At 44.2% G+C, this 24,536-nt stretch overlaps 1 protein-coding gene across 1 annotated transcript in view; it reads right to left on the bottom strand.

Moving 5' to 3' along the window:
- pcdh15b (protocadherin-related 15b) overlaps positions 1–24,536 on the bottom strand; it is a 219,146-nt gene that overhangs the window by 67,166 nt on the left and 127,444 nt on the right. The window contains exons 19-23 of the mRNA XM_052478256.1: positions 21,746–21,839; positions 16,825–16,953; positions 7,325–7,633; positions 5,862–6,080; positions 1,317–1,433 (exon numbers count right to left, since the gene is read on the bottom strand). Coding sequence (XP_052334216.1) covers positions 1,317–1,433; positions 5,862–6,080; positions 7,325–7,633; positions 16,825–16,953; positions 21,746–21,839 — 868 coding nt within the window. The remainder of the gene's footprint in view (positions 1–1,316; positions 1,434–5,861; positions 6,081–7,324; positions 7,634–16,824; positions 16,954–21,745; positions 21,840–24,536) is intronic.

Here is a 24,536-nt window from a genome sequence, read left to right as displayed (position 1 = left end):
GCAAGGTGCCAGGCAAGGTGCCAGGAAGGCTCTGTGGAGTCTCTCTCTCCCACCCTGTCTCTATCAGTGATTCATCTCACAGCTCAGCTTGAGAACTTGCCTCTTCTGTCATCTCAAAACTGCTTTACATACATCTGAGGGAGAGGAGTGATGCGGTGTGGGGCGCTGGTAGCCCCAGTCCAGCCAGCCAAGCCAGGGCCTCCCACTCATGCAGAGAGATATCACAAGGGCTCACCTCGGCCTGTCAATCCCGCCAGGCGGGAAGGGGTCTCCAGGGGGGCGAGGCTGGACCTCCGCTGGTGCTCTCTACTCTTCCCTTCCTCTCCTCCTTTCTCTTCGCCTTCTCTCTCCTTTTTTCTCTCTTCTCCTCTCCTTTCATCCTCTCCTCTAATCTACCGACTGCTGGGACCATTCAGAATGCCTTCAAGTTAAAAGGTTAATCTCCACATAGTCCTACAGTACCACTATGCGTTACATGTGTGAAAAAAATGATTGCATATAATCTATGTTGTTGTTCCACTGCATGTGAATTGATGAATAATATTCGTTCATGAATAACATTTGCTCCATGTCTTATTTGCCCTGAGAGACCTTAAGGCATCTACCTCTTTGCGCCAATGTGATGGGTGAGTTTGTGAAATCAAGCGTTTACTATAAGGGGAAATGTAATATCATTGTATATTCAGGAACTTGTTGTCGAAGCATGGCTGATTCTCCACGCCTTGGGACGCCGGCTTGGCAACACTGACATTATTTCCTCAGGCCACAGGGCAATGAAATCACACAACACAGTGAGCATGTAGAATATGCTTCTATATGATATGCAGTGAGCATATTGCTTTCTGCCTGCAGGTCCACCCGAGGCTATAAGATATCAGAACATGTAGTGATATCAATCTCTCTCATAAATAACCATCCATAACTTATGGATGAACGAACAAATCCACTAGCACAGAACATGATAGACAAATGAAAGCTCCAAACAATGAGACTTACCCTACCAACGTAATAATAGCAAAACACACTACAACAACTCCGTCCGATGCATCTACATTATATCATTAAATCGACGGGACGACTCTGTGGAATAGATAGAAACAAGACAAACAAACACAATGACAATGTACGAGCGCAGGAGCGCAGACACATAGTGTGTGTCTATGTTTTCTGTTCTCTCCGCTAAATCGCCGGCTCGGGACGGAGCTGAGCCAATCATGCTTTCACACCCGCGTTGCCACGGGAGCAGCGACCTGGCAGGCATGTTGTAAAGTGACAGTCAGACCCAGAGCAGGGCTGTCACGTTGTTGTCTACTCACAGGGGGGTCTAGGTCCTCTGCATGTACCGTGGTGACCACAGTCCCCTTGACTGCGTTGGGAGCCACCATGCCCCTGTACAACACCTGGCTGAACACTGGAGAGTAGTCATTCATATCCTGGAGAAGGAAGAGAGAAACACACGCATGTAATTAGTGAGTTTCTGAATCAACAGCATTTTTACCCTAAAAGCCTACTACTACCACCACCACCATAATAAAGATACCCCTCATGGTAAATGCTTCCAGTTGTCAGAATGACAGTCTCTGTGAGCTTGATTGAATCCAGCATTATTGTGAATTTGTGAAGTAGCTAGCGCTGTCACTGCTGACGGACATGGCAAGCCATCTTCCTCGGCTACTCCTTTGATTTCCTCTGAAGGACTGGCTGCATTTACAACTGTCAGCCTGGTCTAGATGGGCTCACATTAACACTTAGGCAAAGCACTAAATCAAAATGGCAGATACTCAATAGGAGATCATGGGGCTTCATGAAGACTGACATGTGCGGCAGAGGGACTGTTTTAACTTCTGGCCTGAGAGAGATCATTAGACCCTGTGTGTGAACCACGGAGACGAAAGCTCTATATGAAGCTTAGCAAACCCCCTAGTACTGGTAGAGGACATCAGCACTCTATTTTCGCCAAAGAAGTGTTCTTTTCCAAAAGACTGTCTGAAGACTGAAAGAGGTCCAATAATGAGTGCCGCTGGATCAGAATACAAAACATGTTGTTAGCCTACAATCTGTCCAGCAGCTGCTCAGCTATTCGCCCTTAAGACGGAGCGGCATTGTAATGCATTCAAAAGAGCACGCCGCCTCACAACATCCAAGGAGAGGCCAGGGCTAGTTCTGGTGTCCAAATTACACCTTCGTCTTCCGGCTACCTCCTGCTCTGAGAATTTACACTGAAAAGTCCTTGATACAGCGCCTAGGCTTGTTAATAAAACTTGGTGGATGTCTGTCTGTCTAGACAGCAGCTTTCATCACAGTCCCCTTTTATAATCACACTTCCTCTGGGTGCTGATTTTTGCTCTGGCTGTCTGGTATAGAATATATATATATCGCAAGCTCCAAAACATACAACGCAATAATCGACATCAACGAAGCACTAAAAACACCATAAGGTAGAACAAATAAATTAGTGCACAACATTCACTAAAATGTTGTGCACAACAGCTGCAACACCCACCCACCACCAAACATTCCTCCCCCAAAATTTCTCCTTCGGTTTCCAGGTATTGTAATAACAATATACGAGTAATGTTTTTTTTCTCGCATAACAGAAAAAACTGTTCAGTCATGCTGATGATTACACAATATTGGTTTAAAACATTTGCCTGATGTTGCAAGACCGTTCCCAGAACACATTGTCTGTTAAAAGGTTCCCCAGAATGTTTCATTAGGTCGTGGGAACAGTCTGGCGGGAACATTGTGGGGACATCACAAAAGATACAGTGCCTTGAGAAAGTATTCACATCCCTTTACTTTTTTTTCAAAACAAATTGTGTCACAGCCTGAAATTAAAATGGATTCAATTGAGATGCTTTTTTGTCATGTGCCTCCACACAATACTTCATAAAGTCAATTTTACAAATTAATAAAAAATCTAAAGCTAAAATATATTAAGTCAATAAGTATTCAACCCCTTTGTTAATGGCAAGCATGAAGAAGTTCAAGAGTCTACCTCATCGCTGTACACCACACATACAATTATCTGTAAGGTCCCTCAGCCGAGCAAGTCCATTTAAAACACAGATTCAAATCACAATGACCAGGGAGGTTTTCCAATGCCTCGCAAAGAAGGGCACTTATTGGTAGATGAGTAAACATTTAAAAAGCAGATATTGAATAAGTAAAACTGAAAAAAAAATGTGGCAAAGTAATTCACTTTATGTCCTGAATGCAAAGTGCTTTGTTTGGGGCAAATCCAATACAACACATCACTGAGTACCACTCTCCAGATCTTCAAGCATAGTGGTGGCTTCATCATGTTATGGGTATGCTTGTAATCGTTAGGGACTGGTGAGTTTCTCAGGGGAGAAAAAAATGAATGGAACCAAGCACAGGCAAAATTCTAGAGGACAATCTGGTCCAGTCTGCTTTACACCAGACACTGGGAGATAAATTCACCTTTCAGCCGGATAATAACCCAAAACACAAGGACAAATCTACAAGTTGCTTACCAAGAAGACAATGAATATTCCTGAGTGGCCTAATTACAGTTTTGACTTAAATCTGCTTGACAATTTCTGACAAGATCTAAAAATGTTTGTGTAGCAATGATCAACAACAAATTTTAAAGAGCTTGAATCATTTTGAAAAGAATAAACGGGCAAATGTTACACAATCCAGGTGTGGAAAGCTCTTAAAGACTTAAGGTACCCAGAAAGACTCACAGCTGTAATTGCTGCCAAAGGTGATTGTAACATGTATTGACTCACATACACTCAATTAGTATTTGGTAGCATTGCCTTTAAAATGTTTAACTTGGGTCAAACGTTTTGGGTAGCCTTCCACAAGCTTCCCACAATAAGTTGGGTGAATTTTGGCTCATTTCTCCTGACAGAGCTGGTGTAACTGAGTCAGGTTTGTAGGCCTCCTTGCTCGCACACGCTTTTTCAAAAAACTTTTTTTTCAAGATCCAAGTTAAACAATTTAAAGGCAATGCTACCAAATACTAATTGAGTGTATGTAAACTTCTGACCCACTGGGAATGTGATGACAGAAATGAAAGCTAAAATATATAATTCTCTCTACTATTATTCTGACATTTCACATTCTTAAAATAAAGTTGTGATCCCAACTGACCTAAGACAGGGAACTATTACTAGGATTAAATGTCAGGAATTGTGAAAAACTGAGTTTAAATGTATTTGGCTAAGGTGTATGTAAACATCCGACTTCAACTGTATTTGGAATTGATGCTTGAAAAGGTTAACCCCTTATCTGGCACTAAACTATATCTATATACACATTACTTCCATTCATTTTTCAAACTGGAACTGGGGGACATTCAGACGAGTCTGGTGAGGCTTGTGGGCGTCCTAGAGCAAAACAACCAGACAACGACGTGTTCGCGAGAGTCTCATCTTTTTATCGGGGGGTGTCACAGTAGGTTGCCGAGAATAGTGATTTCTGGATGTCTCATGGTCTGACAAACACCACTCTAGCTCTGCCACCATTCACCACAGATGCAGAAGTGCGACATCAGCGGATGAGGTGGATTGAGACACATCCAATGCAAAAAAACAGATCTCTATACCTTAAACGGATGGGTTTTGGTGGGGATTGTTTTATTCTGCTAATTGGGGCCGCAGAAATCTATTCTAGAGGGTTAAAGTCATCATTGGCCTGAGTGGTTTCCTTCCTCTCCGGCAACTGAGTTAGGAAGTTAGGCCTGTATCTTTGTAATGACTGGCTGTATTGATACACCATCCAATGTGTAATTAATAACTTTACCATGCTGAAAGTCTGCTTTTTTTTTAACCTATCTACCAATACGTGCCCTTTTTTGCAAGGCATTGGAAAACCTACCTGGTCTTTGTGGTTGAATCTGTGTTTGAAATTCTCTGGGACCTTACAGATCATTGTATGCGTTGGGTTGATGTTAAACTCTATCATTGCACACAGAGTGAGTCCGTGCAACTTATTGTTAAGAACATTCTTTACTTCTGAACTTATTTAGGCTTGCCATGACAAAGGGATTGAACACTTGAATACTTAAAAAAATAATAATAATCATCTGTAAAGATTTCTAAAAACATAATTCCACTTTGACATTATGGGGTGTAGGCCAGTGACACAAAAATCTAAATGGAATACATTTTAAATTCAGGCTATAACAAAATGTGGAAAAAGTCAAGGGGCGTGAATACTTTCTAAAGGCACTGTAGCAGCTATAGCTAAGTAATTACACTAATGGACACTGACTGAGTAATACAGTCTCGTTTAATGTGTAAAACCACATCACAAGCCTGATCAGTGCCCACTCTTCTACTGGTCGAGGAGCGTCACGCAGAGGCCAACGGCGGGCTAATCTCCATACAGCTCGTGTCTGGTGCTTAATCGCCTGAATCATAATAGATCAGATGGCCACGATACTGACAAAATAGAGCCCTCACAAACCTAATGATCATCCAGACATCAAATATCCCAGCACTGTACAATATCAATCTGTCAGTCGGTCTTTCATCGGGCAAGGAGAAATGAGAGGTAGCTGAGGATCATCCATCTCTCTTTTACTCTGTGGTGGTGAGAATGGCTAGTGGTTTTAGACCAGAGAGAGAGAGAGAGAGACAGAGAGAGAGAGAGAGAGAGAGAGAGAGAGAGAGAGAGAGAGAGAGAGAGAGAGAGAGAGAGAGAGAGAGAGAGAGAGAGAGAGAGAGCCATCTATTCATGAAAAATTAGATTCACAGGTCTTCTGCTACGCTTCTGCATTTTTCCTTTTGAATGATGAAGATGGCTTGTGAGTGATAAACAGCCCGGTGGCCTAGCTGATGGGTCCCTGCTATGGAGGCGGCAGAGGGAAGGTACAGTCGTTTCCTTACCGTTATCTTTACAGTGACAGTGGCCAGGCCTGGGGGCATGCTCCCTCCACTGTCCAGGGCTTCCACCACAAAGGTGTGGTCCGTGGCTGCCAGGGTCTCAAAGTCCAGCGTTTGCAGCACAGAGAGCTCTCCAGTCACTGGGTTGACAGCAAACAATTGCCTGGCCTCCGGGGTCCGTATACGGAAGGTGACGTTGGAGTCCAGGTCAGAGTCTTTGGCCTAGAGGAGAGGAGATGAAGAGATGGAGGAGGAAGGAGTACTGCGGGTAAGAAACAGTTCAGTGTCCTGTATTAGTGGATCTCTGGTCTATGGGACTTGAAGTAACTTGTACTGTAGTTATAAATAGGTGTATGTAAGAAACAGTTTCCCTATTAGCTAAGAACACAACAGCCAGAAAATTACACAACGTTACAGCATGAATCTTAAGTCTCTTATTCAATAGGCAATCATAAAAACAAAAGAATGGAGCAATTCTAGTTTTTGGCACTCGTCAGTCAAATCACAGTGACAAGCAGTAATAACTACTCAAATCCATTGTTAGGAGAGAGACCTCTCTCCTGACAATGGATTCACCCCTGCGTCTGTGTGGGTTGTGCATGTCGTGTTTTCAAGTGGAGGTGTGTGTTTTCACGTGGAGTGTGTAGGGGGAAGAATAGCTGTGGTCCTACACACAGATAACCCCCCCTGACCATGCTAGTTCAGCCATTAGTGGCTCCACTAATCTGCCTACAATATCAGCCAACATCAGCAGGCTCGGTGTGGCCTGGGGAGCGACGGGAGGCCACGGTGATGAGAGGTTTGACACTGCTAGGGGATCAGTGCACTAGGACCAGACAGACACTGTCACTGTCACGTAAAACTGTCAATCAACCAACCCAACCTGAAAATGTCCATGATTAGCCTCACACAGGGAGATGTGACTGGTCTGCTCAAAAAGGTATTCTCTGGGCTGACTAACAACAAATAACCACAATTCTAGATGGTCTAGATATACTCCATTTTTGGATCAGAGAAGAAGCATGTTCTTGGAAAATACAAATAACCACAATTCTAAAGTCAGGTTCTTGGAAAACAAGCAGGATTCCAATTTACATCATTTCACCTCAGAGAATAATGGGGGTAAAAAAAAGTTCCTACTCCACTCAGCTCCTGTTTGACCTTTCCTGAGTGCACTTGACTGAATAGTGGGCCATGTAAAAATGTCCACGTCTGAGGTTTTGATATCCTCTGTCAATATGCTCTAGGCTATCCATATGCCTCCTGACCTTGTGTGCTTTGATGTACTAGAGGATGCATTTGGACTGTGGAGCGTTTGAAGTAGTAAATACACCCCTGCCTTGTGGCTCCTGAGTGTCCATGGAGCATGCTGTGCACTCTTGGACACACACATGCACACACGCACAGGCTGGCAATCACACATACACGCACATACATCATGCACAAACACACACACACAAACTCACCGTAAGCTGCAGGATGACTGTGTTCTTAGGACTATTCTCCGGCAGATTGACCGTATAGGATGGTTGTGAGAACACCGGACTGTTATCATCCACATCCAGCACGGTCACCGACAGAGTCAGCGTGGTCCTCCTGGGGTCCTCCACCGCTCCGTCCTCCGCCTCCACTATGAGGTCATACTGACCCCTGACCTCTCGGTCCAGAGGCACGGCGGTGGAGATGGTGCCATTGGAGTTGACCCTGAAGAGGTCGGCGTGGTTGACTAGTCGGTAGCGCACCTGGCCATTAACCCCCGCGTCTGGATCTGTGGCCTGGGTGGATGGATGGGTGGGTGGGTGGGAGGGAAGGAGACACAGGGGGTTAGACCCTCCATATCAAATCAAATGTTATTTGTCACAAGCGCCAAATTCAACAACTGTAAGGTGTTCACCTTACAGTCAAATACTTACTTACAAGCCCTTAACCAACAATAATGGGAAATATCCCCACCCCCCCCAACACAAAAAAGTAAGAGATAAGATTAACAAATCATTAAAAGAGCAACAGTAAATAACAATAGCGGGGCTACATACAGGGGGTACCGGTCCAGAGTCAATGTGCGGGGGCACCGCTGTCGAGGTAATTGCGGTTATATGTACAAGTAGGTAGAGTTATTAAAGTGACTTTGCATAGATAATAACAGAGAGCAGCAGCAGCGTAGAAGGGTGGGGGGGGGCAATGCAAGTAGTCCGGGTTGCCATTTGATTAGATGTTCAGGAGTCTTCTGGCTTGGCTTGGGGGGTAGAAGCTATTTAGAAGCCTCTTGCACCTAGACGTTCCGGTACTGCTTGCCGTGCGGTAGCAGAGAGAACAGTCTATGACTGGGATGGCTGAAGTCTTATACAATTTTTAGGGCCTTCCTCTGACACCGCCTGGTATAGAGGTCCTGGATGGCAGGAAACTTGGCCCCGGTGATGTACTGGGCCATATGCTCTACCCTCTGTAGTGCCTTGTAGTCGGATGCCGAGCAGCTGCCATACCAGGCAGTGATGCAACCAGTCAGGATGCTCTCGATGGTGAAGCTGAAGAACCTTTTTGAGGATCTGAGGACCCATGACAAAACTTTTCAGTCTCCTGAGGGGTAATAGGTTGTCTCGGTGTGCTTGGACCATGTTAGTTTGTTGGTGATGTGGACCCCATATGGCAGGCATCATGCATACATTAATAGGGAGGAACTCTCACGCACACATGCAGACATATACACAACACACACGAGCACGCAGGTAAGTGCACACCCCCCCTTCACACACACACACACACACACACACACACACACACACACACACACACACACACACACACACACACACACACACACCCCCTTCACACACACACACACACACACACACACATACAAACAAACACAGATGCACACACGCACACGATGAGACACCTCTTTCAACAGCAGGGAGAGAGTAGTACACGGATCACAAGCAGACAGCCTTACACAGGTACAGAGTGTTACTGTTGAACCGTCTCTTCAAACAGCCTGTTGTGTCCTCTCTGTAATGCAAATGGAGGATTCTTTTGTGCCGCAAGTTAAGCAGTACTGTCTGTATATGGTAGGGATTGTATTGTATCCATACAGCATTAATCCTACCATTTCACTCTGGATTTGTTTGAGATTGAAGACAGTGGTTTTCCAATGCACTCTAATGAGCTAATGGAACATATCACTCATGGTGAAACTGTGTTGTGTGTTTAGAATTGTACTATGCTGTTCCATTGTAGTATATCTTGCATCTACAGTGGGGAGAACAAGTATTTGATACACTGCCGATTTTGCGGGTTTTCCTACTTACAAAGCATGTAGAGGTCTGTAATTTTTATCATATGTACACTTCAACTGTGAGAGATGGAATCTAAAACAAAAATCCAGAAAATCACATTGTATGATTTAAAAGTAATTAATTTGCATTTTATTGTATGACATAAGTATTTGATACATCAGAAAAGCAGAACTTAATATTTGGTACCGAAACCTTTGTTTGCAATTACAGAGATCATATTCCTGTAGTTCCTGTAGTTCTTGACCAGGTTTGCACACACTGCAGCAGGGATTTTGGCCCACTCCTCCATACAGACCTTCTCCAGATACTTCAGGTTTTGGGGCTGTCACTGGGCAATACGGACTTTCAGCTCTCTCCAAAGATGTTCTATTGGGTTCAGGTCTGGAGACTGGCTAGGCCACTCCAGGACCTTGAGATGCTTCTTACGGAGCCACTCCTTAGTTGCCCTGGCTGTGTGTTTCGTGGTCGTTGTCATGCTGGAAAGACCCAGCCACGACCCATCTTCAATGCTCTTACTGAGGGAAGGAGGTTGTTGGCCAAGATCTCGCGATACATGGCCCCATCCATCCTCCCCTCAATACGGTGCAGTTGTCCTGTCCCCTTTGCAGAAAAGCATCCCCAAAGAATGATGTTTCCACCACCATGCTTCACAGTTGGGATGGTGTTCTTGGGTGTTCTCATCCTTCTTCTTCCTCCAAACACGGTGAATGGAGTTTAGACCAAAAAGCTCTATTTTTGTCTCATCAGACCACATGACCTTCTCCCATTCCTCCTCTGGATCATCCAGATGGTCATTGGCAAACTTCAGACAGGCCTGGACATGCGCTGTCTTGAGCAGGGGGACCTTGCGTGCGCTGCAGGATTTTAATCCATGATAGCGTAGTGTGTTACTAATGGTTTTCTTTGAGACTGTGGTCCCAGCTCTCTTCAGGTCATTGACCAGGTCCTGCCATGTAGTTCTGGGCTGATCCCTCACCTTCCTCATGATCATTGATGCCGCACGAGGTGAGATCTTGCATGGAGCCCCAGACCGAGGGTGATTGACCGTCATCTTGAACTTCTTCCATTTTCTAATAATTGCGTCAACAGTTGTTGCCTTCTCACCAAGCTGCTTGCCGATTGTCCTGTAGCCCATCCCAGCCTTGTGCAGGTCTACAATTTTACCCATGATATTCTTACACAGCTCGCTAGTCTTGGCCATTGTGGAGAGGAGTCTGTTTGATTGAGTGTGTGGACAGGTGTCTTTTATACAGGTAACAAGTTCAAACAGGTGCAGTTAATACAGGTGATGAGTGGAGAACAGGAGGGGTTCTTAAAGAAGAACTAACAGGTCTGTGAGAGCCGGAATTCTTACTGGTTGGTAGGTGATCAAATACTTATGTCATGCAATAAAATGCAAATTAATTAGTTAAAAATCATACAATGTGATTTTCCGTCTCTCACAGTTGAAGTGTACCTATGATAAAAATGACAGACCTCTACATGCTTTGTAAGTTGGAAAACCTGCAAAATCGGCAGTGTATCAAATTCTTGTTCACCCCACTGTATGTTCTGTTACTGTACTATAGGCCTACACTGCACGTATCTCTGCATTTGTTGCTAGAAGTGCATCATTATCCAGGTCCTGTGCTCTGCTCTACCCTGATAGCTCTCTTATCTGGCTCTGATCACAGAGGTTCCCTGCATTAATCATCAAGGTGGTAATAGGGAGGCTGACTCTGCACCCATTGACTCCAGACTTGAAGGCTGGAGCCAGATGACATGAGAAGCCAAGATCACACAGAATTATCATATCATCCCTCTGATGACTTTGTAGGAACACGACTCCGTGATCCCATTGAACAAAGGAAGAGAGTAACTTAACATCTCACCTCCGGATTGGGAGCTAAAAGTAATTGAAAAATGGAAAGAAATTTGATGTTGAAAATGTCATTTATTCTACTAAAAGGCAAGTGATAATTGACTTTGGAGGGCGTAAAGGTGTCACACCCTGATCTGTTTCACCTGTCTTTGTGCTTGTTTCCACCCCCCTCCAGGTGTCACCCATCTTCCTATTATCCCCTGAGTATTTATACCTGTATTCTCTATTTTTTTGTTGTCAGTTCATCTTGTCAGGTCTTACCAGCATTCTTTCCCGCCTTCCTGTTTCTCTAGTTCTGTTTCCTAGTTTTTCCCGATTCCGACCATTCTAACTTCCCTGACCCTGAGTGCCGTCCTGTAACTGTCTCACTGACCTGATTACAAACCTCTGCCTGCCCTCGACCTGCCCTTTGCCTGCCCCGTGTTTCTAATAAATCATCTGAGAACTGTACTATCCGCCTCCCGTGTCTGCATCTGGGTCATATCATTATTGTGATAAAAGGGAGAGTGGACACAAAATGTTTATTTTCAGAGACATTGTTGGAGTCGTACAGAACATTTATTTTCCACCAGAGAATGAAATACATTGAGGAAATGTAAATGAAGCAATCTTGGTGGTAATACTGAGACAGGATCAGTTTGTAATTTTCATAAAAATAAAAATGGAGATTGCCTTCACTCAAAGCATATTGCAATGCGGTGCAAAAAAATGGAAAACAATACGGAAATGCTGCCCCTGCTGTTGTTGTGTATGGAACACAACATCCTGCAGGAGATCAGTAAGATACCATGAGAATAATAAGGAACATGTTGACTCGACTGAAGTCTGAAAACCCAATCGTCAAGCCAACATAATGAAGATAACTCTCCAGTCAGTGATGGCATGAGTTCAATACGTTTCTATCAGCTGCTAAAGCAACCATGACCTGGTTATGGAAGCATTCACCTTCTCAGCAATGGTCGACTTTGGGCATAAATACTAAATATCGGCTTTTACCTGTATAACTTATCAATGCACCATCATACCAGTTAATTTAAAGCATGTTTAAAAAAAAATGGATAATGGATCAATAAGATATTTGGCCACAGAAATGCCATTTCTTACCGATCTCTACAGCTTCCGTCAAAAACAAATCCGGCGAAATGACGTCAACACTACAAGTGGCTAACTTAGCTAACGAACCAGAGTGTCACATCGATGACGCACCAAATGCACACCACAATAAATTGAGAAAGAGGAGGAGTTGGACCATTTTTCGTGCCCAGAGTCGACCTTTAAAAGTTAATGATTTGATCACCCTGCTACAGGATAACTTTTCTGCAATGCAGGGAATAAAATTAAAATATAGTCCATTTCAAATTTCAGACTTGATTTTTCCTTACGAACATTTCCAATACTTAGGGTTGAAGTCGGAAGTTTACATACACTTAGGTTGGAGTCATTAAAACTTGTTTTTCAACCACTCCACAAATGTCAACGTTTTTTCTCCACATCCTGTCTGAATGACGTGCCCAAAGTAAACAGCCTGCAGACTACGGTTTGCAACTGCACATGGGGACAAAGATCGTACTTTTTGGAGAAATGTTCTCTGGTCTGATGAAACAAAAATAGAACTGTTTGGCCATAATGACCATCGTTATGTTTGGAGGAAAAAGGGGGAGGCTTGAAAGCCGAAGAACACCATCCCAACCGTGAAGCACGGGGGTGGCAGCATCATGTTGTGGGGGTGCATTGCTGCAGGAGGGACTGGTGCACTTCACAAAATAGATTGTATCATGACGAAGAAAAATTATGTGGATATATTGAAGCAACATCTCAAGACATCAGTCAGGAAGTTAAAGCTTGGTCGCAAATGGGTCTTCCAAATGATCAATGACCCCATGCATACTCCCAAAGTTGACAAAATTCACCCAACGTATTGTGGGAAGCTTGTGGAAAGCTACCCAAAATGTTTGACCCAAGTTAATCAATTTAAAGGCAATGCTACCAAATATGAATTGAGTGTAGGTAAACTTCTGACCCACTGAGAATGTGATGAAAAAAATAAAAGCTGAAATAAATCTCTACTATTATCCTGACATTTCACATTCTTAAAATAAAAGTGGTGATACTAACTGACCTAAGACAATGAATTTTTACTAGGACTAAATGTCAGGAATTGTGAAAAACTGAGTTTAAATGTATTTTGTATGCAAACTTCTGACTTCAACTGTAACAATCCACATAATAATTAACATTTTATGTTCCTGCAGGATTCTTTTCCAGCTGCAGCAAACTGGCTCAAATTAAGATTCTACATCGGTGAAACCTGTATCTATGCCCTCCGACGAACCATCAAACAGGCAAAGCGTCAATACAGGACTAAGATTGAATCGTACTACAATGGCACCAACGTAGCAGGGCTTACAAACTATTACAAACTGCAAAGGGAAGCACAGCTGAGAGCTGCCCAGTGACACAAGCCTACCAGACGAGCTAAATTACTTCTATGCTCACTTCGAGGCAAGCAACACCGAAACATGCATGAGAGCATCAGCTGTACCGGATGACTGTGTGATCACGCTCTCCGCAGCCGATGTGAGTAAGACCTTTAAACAGGTCAACATTCACAAGTCCGCAGGGCCAGATGGATTACCAGGACGTGTACTGAGCATGCACTGACCAACTGGCAAGTGTCTTCACTGACATTTTCAAACTCTCCCTGTCGGAGTCTGTAATACCAACATATTTCAAGCAGACCACCATAGTCCCTGTGCCCAGGATTACTAAGGTAACCCGCCTAAATGACTACCGACCCGTAGCACTCACATCTGTAGTGCCCTCAAAGCTCATCACTAAGCTAAGGACCCTGGGATTAAACACCTCCCTCTGCAACTCGATCCTGCACTTCCTAACGGGCCACCCCCAGATGGTAAGGGTAAATAACAACACATTTGCCATGCTGATCCTCAACACGGGGGCCCCTCAGGGGTGCGTGCTCAGTCCCTCCTGTACTCCCTGTTCCCTCATGACTGCACGTCCGGGCACGACTCCAACACCATCATTAAGATTTCCGATGACAACAGTGGTTGGCCTGATCACCGACAACAACGAGACAGCCTATAGGGAGGAAGTCAGAAACCTGTCCATCTGGCCCCAGGACATCTACCTCTCTCAACGTGATCAAGACAAAGGAGATGATTGTGGACTACAGGAAAAGAAAGACTGAGCAACATTCTCTGAGACAGGGCTGTAGTGGAGCAGGTTGAGAGCTTCAAGTTCCTTAGTTTGTTAGTGATGTGGACACCAACATGGTCCAAGCACACCAAGACAGTTGTGAAGAGGGCACGACAAAACCTAATCCCCTTCAAGAGACTGAAAGTATTTGGCATGGGTCCTCAGATCCTCAAAAGGTTCTAAAGCTGCACCATCAAGATCAGCCTGACTGGTTGCATCACTGCCTGGTAGGGCAAATGCTCGGCCTCCGACCGCAAAGCACTACAGAGGGTAATGTGTACGGCCCAGTACATCACTGGGGCCAAGCTTCCTGCCAACCAGGCACTCTATACCAGGTGGAGTCAGAGGCAAGGCCCTAAAAATGGTCAATGACTCCAGCCACCCTAGTCATAGATTGTTCTCTCTGCTACCGCATGGCAAGTGGTACCGGAGCACCAAGTCTAAGTCCAAGAGGCTTCTAAAGAGTTTCTACCCCCCAAGCCATAAGACTCCTGAACATTTAATCAAATTGCTAGCCAGACTATTTGCATTGCCCTCCCCACTCTCTTTTACGCACTTTAACTCTACCTACATGTACATATTACCTCAACTAACCGTGGTCCCTGCACATTGACTCTGTACCGGTACCCCTTGTATATAGCCTCGCTATTGTTATTTTACTGCTGCTCTTTAATTATTTGTTACTTTTATTTCTTTCCTTTCTTCTTTTTTGTTGTTGTAGGTATTTTTAAAAAACTGCATTGTTGGTTAAGGGCTTGTAAGTAAGCATTTCACTGTAAGTTGTGTTGTGTTCCACACCTGTCACAAATACAATTCGATTTGATTTGATTTGCAGAGACTCTGAGCTATGTCTTACACCGTTCATCACACCAGAGCCCAACTGGTAAACACTACAATATGGGGATAGTTTCATTATCTAGTGAGGAAGAGAGGGCATGCTGAGCCAGAAAGAGTACAGTGATTTCTGCTTCACTTGTCTGTGAAGCTCTCTCTCTCTTTCGTTAAGTGAAAACAGTAATGTGTCTTGATGGCTTGATAAGCAGAGCAAAAGGCCTCTCAGGAGCACACCACTGAATGTGCCAAGTCAACTCATTTGTCTTGCAGACAGTACCTTGGATCACATGGATCAACTTTACTAATATTATTATTATTATTGTTGACAGGAATGTTGCATAAATAACACCATAACGCACATGGCGGTAACCCACCACCTCTACTAATATCCATTTCAGACAGGAAACGCCACACGTATTCGTTTAACCATTTGTTAGTCTTGGCTCCGTCGTGGTGGCTGGCTGCCAGAGCATACACAATAATTACAAGCAGAGTCCAAACAGGTGGAGGCCGGGGTGGGAAAACAGAAAACATTCTGGCATGGCGAGTCGCGCATGTTACAACAATAGCGTGCCACCGAGAACGCCAGCGCACAGCGTGCCACCGAGAACGCCAGCGCACAGCGTGCGCGTGGCAGCCATCTGAGAATGTGGAAGCAGAAACCTGGTCCACTAAATAGACTGCCACATCGGGGTATGATGAATCTAACTGGTGCAATATCAGCCGACTCAAACACTCGGGCTTCCTGTATGAACCTGCTGTGCTCGATGCGTTCCCAGATTGAGGAAGAACTTGTATTCGATACACGTTTCGATACACGTATTGTTGCAAATCCCACTTGGCTGATCATATACTGAGACAGTATGGGTGAAGTGCTGATCACACATACACACCAGAGTGTGTGCATCGATCATCAATTATTCCCAGCAGTCAATGCAGCTCCAGCCACTTTCCCTCCAACTCTTCACCCAGGTAAACATTCATCTTATGATCCACAACACAGCGGTGCGCAGTACTGCGCCGCGCAACACCACACAAAGCCGCACGACTCCCTCCAAAGATGTCTGACTGCATTATCCTACGCTTATTCCACTAACAATCCCCGGCCCTATTAAACTACACCACTAATTACAACTCCTCGCAGCTTAACAGAGCCCAACAAAGCTACTCATTATAGAATGTCCCTGAAGGTGACAAATGATTTAAATTACATTTATTAAATTGGAAAATGATTAACAGCGGCACGGGCAGGGAGCTCGCGGGGGGCCATCAGCCGCCTGGGCCCGCTCTGCTCTGGGCCTCCTGGCAGCTGGGCACACATGCTGGGGGGGATCGTCAGGCCGAGCATAGAGTGGGGCCATTGGCACTCGGCCATCACCTCCCTGCGGGCCTCTGATTACAATTAGCCAAATGGGACAGGGAGAGTCAGCGGGAGAGAGCCACCAGAGCCACAAAGGAACAGTAGGGTGTACTGCTGCAGGTCAGGTACAGATAAGTTAAATCGCATGGGACAGACTATTTCAATGTCAAAGGCCCCATGGACAGTATGCCTGCTTATACAAGCTGCAATTTACATGTTGATAGATTCAGTGCAACAGAAACATTACTCTACAGGGCAAGCCAGCAACAGTACACTGACTTATTCATCAGACAGATCTTAACATGAGTGCATCATACAAGGGGCTATGTATGAGCCAGCAATGTGGACGATACAGTAAATGCCACACAGTAAACAGTGTGGCATACATAAACGCAGACTTACCTTTACTTGGCCCACAAAAGAGTTGGCCTCCTCCTCTGTAACTGTTACGTTTTGGGGCACGAGTGGATCGAAGACGGGGTCATTGTCGTTGACATCAGTGACCACAACATTCACAGTCGCCGTGGAGGTCTGGAAGCGCAGGATAAAAACAACACAGTTATTGATCTCTGCTTCGAAACAAAGCCTCTGGCAAGAGCAAATCAGCAGGAGTTCTTTCTCTGAAACAGTAGCTTAAAAGCACCGCAGACTTCTCCGTATGTCATGCCTGACCCAATCAGCATGTGCGTGAATACATTCTATGTCATTCTTAAACTCTCTAATCAAATAATACATTTGGTTTCATTATTCGGAGCCTGGGTGGGTTTTCATCAACAAATCCACTTGTTACCTGATTAACTGCTATAGCTCTTGCAAGAACGCTGATGTATTTGCATTCGCCATCGTGTGATGAATGACAAATCTCCTCAGCTTTAGGTGAATTAGCATTTTTGTGTTTGATATGACAACGAGATGCTCCCAAACCCAACACATTTAGTCGTAGGTTCTTTCAGACGGTGCATCTTGTCGAAATTATCACTTGATTAACAAGACTACTGAGCCGTGTAGATATAGCACATGAAATCTCTTCAGAAACCAGGACACAGGGACGGCAATCGCAGTACCCGGCTCCGGATAATCTTGAGCTGGCTACGAAAGCATCCTGTGACCATAGCGACTTGCAGTCTATTATAGAAAATAAAAACATGGAGTTCAAGGCTTTTATAAAACTGAATGAATCAAATCAATGCCCTTTTGACTTCTAGCTACACGTTTCCCCCGATAGAATAACAGAATCCAGGAAGCTCATCCAGGTCAACAGGTGCAGGTAATCACATTCAATTTATTTGTCATTTAGCAGACGCTCTTATCCAGAGTAATTTACAGTTGGCGCATCCATCTTAAGATAGCTAGCTGGGACAACCACATATCACAGTCATAGGAAGTACATTTTTCCTCAATAAAAGTAGTTATCAGCAAAGTCTGTGCTAGTAAGAAAAGACAAGTGCGAGTGTTTAGTGCAAAGAAGGCAAGTTAATTAATCAAGGTACTCCATCACACTACTTAAAGTGGAACTGACATATTTAGTACCATCAAATCTTATTCAAATATGCTCATATAATGTACAACCTAGGGAAAAATAAGACAACATTTTTCATTGTGTGAGAAGCAAGAACATAGAATGTCATGTTTTCATACATTTCATAGAACGTTTGGAAATGACGTAGAGTCAGGAATTGGTGAGCTTTCTAATAGTAATATTAATGGGAAAGCAGCCATGCGCGTTGAGCCATTCATAGAAATGTAGTAAATAAAAAGGAATACAAACTTGTCGGTCTTGTCCTGGGCCAGAATCTACACAGACCGGTGTGCCATAACCAATCACTGCTAGATTAGGCAAATAAGCCATGCCAACAGCACTTTGATGTTGCACTCCACTGGACAGGCAACGGAACAGCGCAACATCTCTCCTTCAGTTGCCTATCCAGAACAACAACAACGTTAGCCTGAACCATATGAGTTCAAATCTAGCACGGAGGACAGTAAAACTTCTCAGATGGGGAATAGTAGCCTGCTCGGCCTCCTGCAGTGCCCCCCAGCCCAATAACAACATGACATCCTGCCAGCTCGCTACAAGGCTCTGTGTCATTTTAGGTTCTAGCGAGTTAAATGACTTAGCTATCAAGTCATATAGCTAGCTTGCTAAATAAGTAGACCATACATAATAGATAAGGTATAGCCTTAACCACATCGCTACTGCATCGCTAGATCGATTGTGTTGAGGCTCCCAATCACTGCATTTTTTGTCCAAAGTTTTGGTTGGACCTTATGTGCAATTGAACAATAAAGTGATCTGAAATGTAACTTCTTTTTTTTTTTTACCTCTTATGAAATTGGTTTTAAAGCACAAACTGCAAACGTGATATTTTAGACCAATATACTGATTATCTGTTTGGTTAAACGGTGTCAGATCCACATTAAGCCTGCTTTCTATAGAGGTGTGGTATTTAAAAGCCAACATTTCAGTGTGGAAAGTTAATCTGTACATAACCCATCACCGTGACTTCTCTTCAATTTAAAGTGATCCTGAACCATTACCAGACGGTGGGAGGAAGGAAGACTGATCACTGCCGGTCATCTAACATCTCAGCCCTTAAAGGTTTCATCCGTGGTCTGTGACGCTACAGACTGACTGGGTGTGTTCTTACTGACGGACTGTTTCACAAATATGATGGATTCTCCAATTAGCTCGTTTTTAGGCTGGCGGTATCAGAGCAGAACATTTAATAAGGCTCTGGGCCATCATGTTGATGCTGATTAATGAGGTCTGTGATGGATCACAAAGACCAAAGCCCCCAATCTCCTCCTTTGTGAAGAAACTGCGGCTATCAAACAAAACACAATATCCAAACAGGTCAATTCCTCATTGAATGACCAGATAATACAGTAATTGTCAGAGCCAGACAGATGGTTGCATCATTCAGAGGTTCTCCGTCTTTTGTCTAACAGCCCAACGATTCAACATTTTTTTTTAAACAACCAATTACAGCACAGAATAAATTAGCAACCAGTGGGTCGTTAGGAAGATAGAGCTATAGCTAATTCCTTAGCGGTGGCTCTTGTATTCACACCGGTAACCCAAATCAGGCCGTACGTTAGAGCACCAGCCTACGGGAAAGACTAAACCGCCATTAGCCCAGAACATATGGCTTCCCTTCGTCAGCGGAAGAATGGAGGGGAGAAAAGTGTGCAGGTGTGCCCTCACAGCAGGTCGATCCCTTCACTTTGCATCATCCCTTCCTAATGTCTCACTTCCTCATTTTCTTCTCCGCATGTAGCTTTGAAAGAACATCAAAAGATATTCCTTCCCACGACACACTCAGGGGAATGAAAAAGTGAGGAATAATCCAAAAACAAGGTTTGTGTTATTTTCCACTGTTTTGTCATGTCAGAAATTCAGGACTATTGTTTGACATGAAAACAATGGTGCACAGCATGTGCACTTTGAAAAAGGTAAACACTCACGCTTTATTTAGGACCAATAACAAGGCATACTCCCCACCCCCCATTTAGTAAAATGCTAAGGGGTGGGGTTGGAGAGTGTGACCACTCTCAAATTCATAGACCAAGTAAAGGATACAAAAACTGGACCATCCATGATATCAAAATGACAGCTTTAACCATGTTTTGAGGCTATATAGCGTTTGTTAATATTTACTTTGTTTAAAAATATTGGAGGAAAAAAGGTTTTGATGGGGTACGACAGTTGAACTAAGCTCACGAGGCATTTACTAGTCAAATTCTTCAAGAATCAATGAACATCCATATAATTAAATGGATGTTCAAAGATGGATGTAAGAACTGATGATTGCCCCTTTAAGACCAAACAGTACAACCAGTATTTATCATCTGTAACAGAGTGTTATCTGACACCTCTGATATGACTGTATAATAGATACTGTCGGTCTCCCTCTCATGTGGTCCTCATCAGATAATATTGGCTAGCCCCGGGCCCTCCAGGCCCCTCTGGCACACCTGCAGGTGCCTAGAGAAATACACGCCCCATCCAGTAGGAAACATCACCAGGAAGGGAGGTCAAACAATTCTGGAGAGTCAGTGACAGTGGTGTGTGTGTGTGTGTGTGTGTGTGTGTGTGTGTGTGTGTGTGTGTGTGTGTGTGTGTGTGTGTGTGTGTGTGTGTGTGTGTGTGTGTGTGTGTGTGTGTGTGTGTGTGTGTGTGTGTGTGTGTGTGTGTGCGTGCGTCTGTGTACATATGCTGTGTGTGTGTGTGTGTGTGTGTGTGTGTGTGTGTGTGTGTGTGTGTGTGTGTGTGTCTCCTAAGCCAGAAAGCCTTCCCTAGTCCCTACAGGACTGTTTATTAGCTTGGCTAATGACCAGCTGATTTGGAAAGGTCAATGAATTTTAAAGGCCTCAGTCTCTGCCTTTACCCTACCCGCTCAGGCTGCAGTTTAAACTTTGCTCAATGTCTTATAGAATAAGTGGAAACGTGGGGGGCACAGAGGGGAGGAGAATGCTGGCGAGCGCAGAGGAGGGAGGTTTTACTGGTACTCACTGTCCGCTGTCTCATTTTACTTGCATGAGACAACCAACCACACTGGACTACTCTTTTAAGAAGAGGATGAGAGGTCCCCTCTCCACTAGGTGAGAGAGACCAGCTCTGAGAATATTGGCCAATTAAGTGATTCAATCTCGGGGGAGGTGCTTCAGGTATCAGAGTGTGCCGGAAGAGAGACGTTTGTATTCATTTCCATAAAGGTCAGCCGCGGTAACGTGTCACACCTGCATTAAATATGCCGCCGCTGGCATCAAAGAGAATAATGCCACATGAATCGGTCTGCTGGCTTCCTCGTTAAGTGTGATATCGAAAGAGATGTTTTGGACATCGGGATATGCAACGACAAGGCAATATCTTTAGCCGTCATTAGAGTGATAAAGGTTTTTGAGACCATTCACATTTTCTCAACACTGGATACAACCATTAAAGGGGGCCATGATTGATGACAAATACCGCTATTGCATTATTAGACTGGATTTGAAATCAACCCCGATTTTCACCTAACAACCCCCGTTACTGTTATGCAACATCTTATTCCTTGTTATTATCATTTACTGTACATAAATCACTGCTCCTCCAGTTTGGCCAGGATCCTATCGAAACAATGGACTGCAGACCTCCAACACAGTAAAAAAGGCTAGATACACAACCTGCCATCCACTTAACTGAATGGATCGAATAGATGAATGAACACAATAAATTGATTGATGGTGAGACAGCACACAGATTAATGGATAAATGAAATAATTTATGACGGAGAATAGATGAACGAATAGATGGATAGAAGGTCAATTGACGCAGGCTTACCCCGTCCGGATGGCCATCTGAGGCAGTTACAATGAGAGTGTAGCGATCCTCTGTCTCCCTGTCCAGCGGTTTGCCCAGGACCAAAAGCCCTGACCTGGGGAGAAGAGACGGAGACACGGTGGTTCTTTTTCACTAAACCACCACCAGACCACGACACACTCACATCATTCAATACAGTCCATTTGCAGCTTTCGTGAAACTTTCCCACTGACTCTGCTTCCCGCTGAGCCAGAAGCTTTCAGGGTTCCTAAATCAAACAGATCTCATGTAGTGATAAACAATACCCACACAAAAACAAGATGACGTGAAGGAGACAGAAATTCTTGCATCAAAGTCTGCATTCAGACATTGTGAATGTGAACATTTCAACAAATGATTGAATCACAATTGAGACAGGTTTCAATTGGCCCAAAATCACAACTTTGTCAGTGTAAGCAGATTATTTTTTCCTTCTAATGCAAAACCACCGTTTATTTTTTTTGCTTGTATGTGGTTTATAATGGGGGTTTATGTAAATCTGGCTATTCAATTACATGCACGTCGGATACTTTGGGGCATGTGGACCCGCCAGCACATTAGAATGAAACGGAAGCTCCTTCTCTCGTTCTGCCGACAGAGGAGAGTTATATGTTGGCACTTTGACAAACTACTGTAGCCTAACACACACACATGCTTTGTAGAATTTACAGTGCATGGTCATTCGGTGTGGGGCACTCTTAGCATGCATACAGCAGTGGTTTCAGCCCTCTCACAGAGCGATCCCTGAGTGTTTCAATACATGGGATGATTATCTGCTGTCAGCTCTACACTCGTAGAACAAAAAGGTTCCAAAAGGGTTATTCGACTGTCGCCATAAGAGAACCCTTTTTGGTTCCAGGTAGAACCACTTTATTTCCAGGTAGAGAGCCCTTTTGGGTTCCACCCCGGAATCCAAAGTGTTCTACCTATAACCAAAAAGGGTTCTCCAAAGGGTACTCCTACGGGGACAGCCAAATAACCCTTTAATGTTCTCGACAGCTCTCAGAGATGAGCCCAAACTAGAGGGCAATGTACAGCCACCTAAGGAAACGCGTCGGCCGACCACGCATCTCGATTGTCCCTCTACTTGTAGTTTTCTGATGGCTACTCACCAGCAGTCATTTAGACACGCATTAATCAGATATTAGAGCTACTTTTTAACTCAGTATTTTTAACGGTTCATAATCAGACGATTCTAAGAGACCGGGTGCACACATCCTAAGAGGGATACGAGCTCCGTGAGGACCATAGTGGAATGATATGCCCCTGTTAAAATGACTTAGACAAACGCAAGGCGGCACCTCAAATGCTGCCGCCACGGCCCTCATGTATATTTATAAGCTATTCATAGAGAGCATTGTCTCTACACGCACACACACACACACACACACAATCATCCTCCCATTCGAAAATATCAAGGATGATGATAATGCCATGCTGAATGAAATATCATGATTATTAGCAGCTGGAAAAGCAAACTGGATCAGATCCAGCATGTGAGAGAACCTCATTCACAAGGGTGTTGTTTTGAAGTGCTGAATAACTAAGAGAGTATTAAAGATATCATCTGAGGCCCACTAAGAGGCAACACAGAGCAGAGGTTATTCAACAGATTGTGATCTGTAAGGCCTGCCCGTTTCTGGCATTACGCTGGCGATGAGACGCAGGCAGGTCTCTGATCACAGTCACCTCTACAGCGGACTTAAAGTCTTGACACGCTGACGTTTTACGTCTAATACAAAGCAATCGAATGGGTAACTTGTAAGACTGTCTTGTAAACAATCAACTCCTTAGCTGTACCAGTTGGATAAAAAGAGCTTTCTTTCGAAAGAAACAGATAAATATGCAAGAACTGGCTCAGTGGTATGACAATGGGGATACAATGTGTTGTGATAGGCACGTGAATCTATCGGGATGTATCCATAAATAGGGGCTATATAATGGGATAAACTTTAGCTCATCCCCTCTAGGACTGGGGAGCTTGTCCCCTATTGTTTTCATTTGCCTCTTCATTGTGGAGACGGAGACAGGCGCAGGGCTTATTAACATTTTGGAGTTGTGGTGTATGCAATTTCTTGAACCTGACAGTCTGCAACAGGGGAGGCACGATGACAATTTGAGTTTGGAGCTTTGATTGAAGTGCCCTCCGGTAGCACAGTTATGTCTGCATGGCAATGTGCTGGTTATTGCAGAGAAAAATGGAGAGAGAAAGAGAGAGAGAGGGTGGGGGGGGAAGATGGAGAGAGATAGAGAGAGAGCAGAGGGATAGCTCTTAGAGGTCTACCTGAGACCCAACCCAAGACCGAGTGGGTTCGGGTCCAAAATTCAAACTTGTCCATCAGGTGCGGGTCGAGTCCTGTTTGATTGCTATCGGTTATCGGGTCTATGTAACTAGAGCTGATAGACCCGAGTGGATCTGAATGGACCCAACGACGGCCTAGAGCATATTTATTGATTTGTAGAAGGCCTAGCAAAGATATAAAGAAATATTTGTTAACAAAAGTAGCTGCTTGCCAGGTAGCCTAGCAGTTAAGAGCATTGGGCCAGTAACTGTAAAGGTTGCTGGTTCAAATCTCAGAGCTGACTAGGTAAAAAATATGTTGATGTGCCCTTCAGCAAGGCACTAAACCCTAATTGCACCTGTAAGTTGCTCTGGATAAGAGCCTTTGCTAAATGACAAAAAAATAAATAAACCATTATTTTTTGTTACATTTGGGTATGGTCGGGTCTAGGTCCGGTTGTAGTCGGTAGTCGGGTCCATTCGGGGTCTGAT

The sequence above is a fragment of the Oncorhynchus keta genome, chromosome 24 (assembly GCF_023373465.1).
Source record: "Oncorhynchus keta strain PuntledgeMale-10-30-2019 chromosome 24, Oket_V2, whole genome shotgun sequence".
NCBI lineage: Eukaryota > Metazoa > Chordata > Actinopteri > Salmoniformes > Salmonidae > Oncorhynchus > Oncorhynchus keta.
Note: the sequence above shows the minus strand (reverse complement) of the source record. Positions and strands in the feature narration are given on the sequence as shown.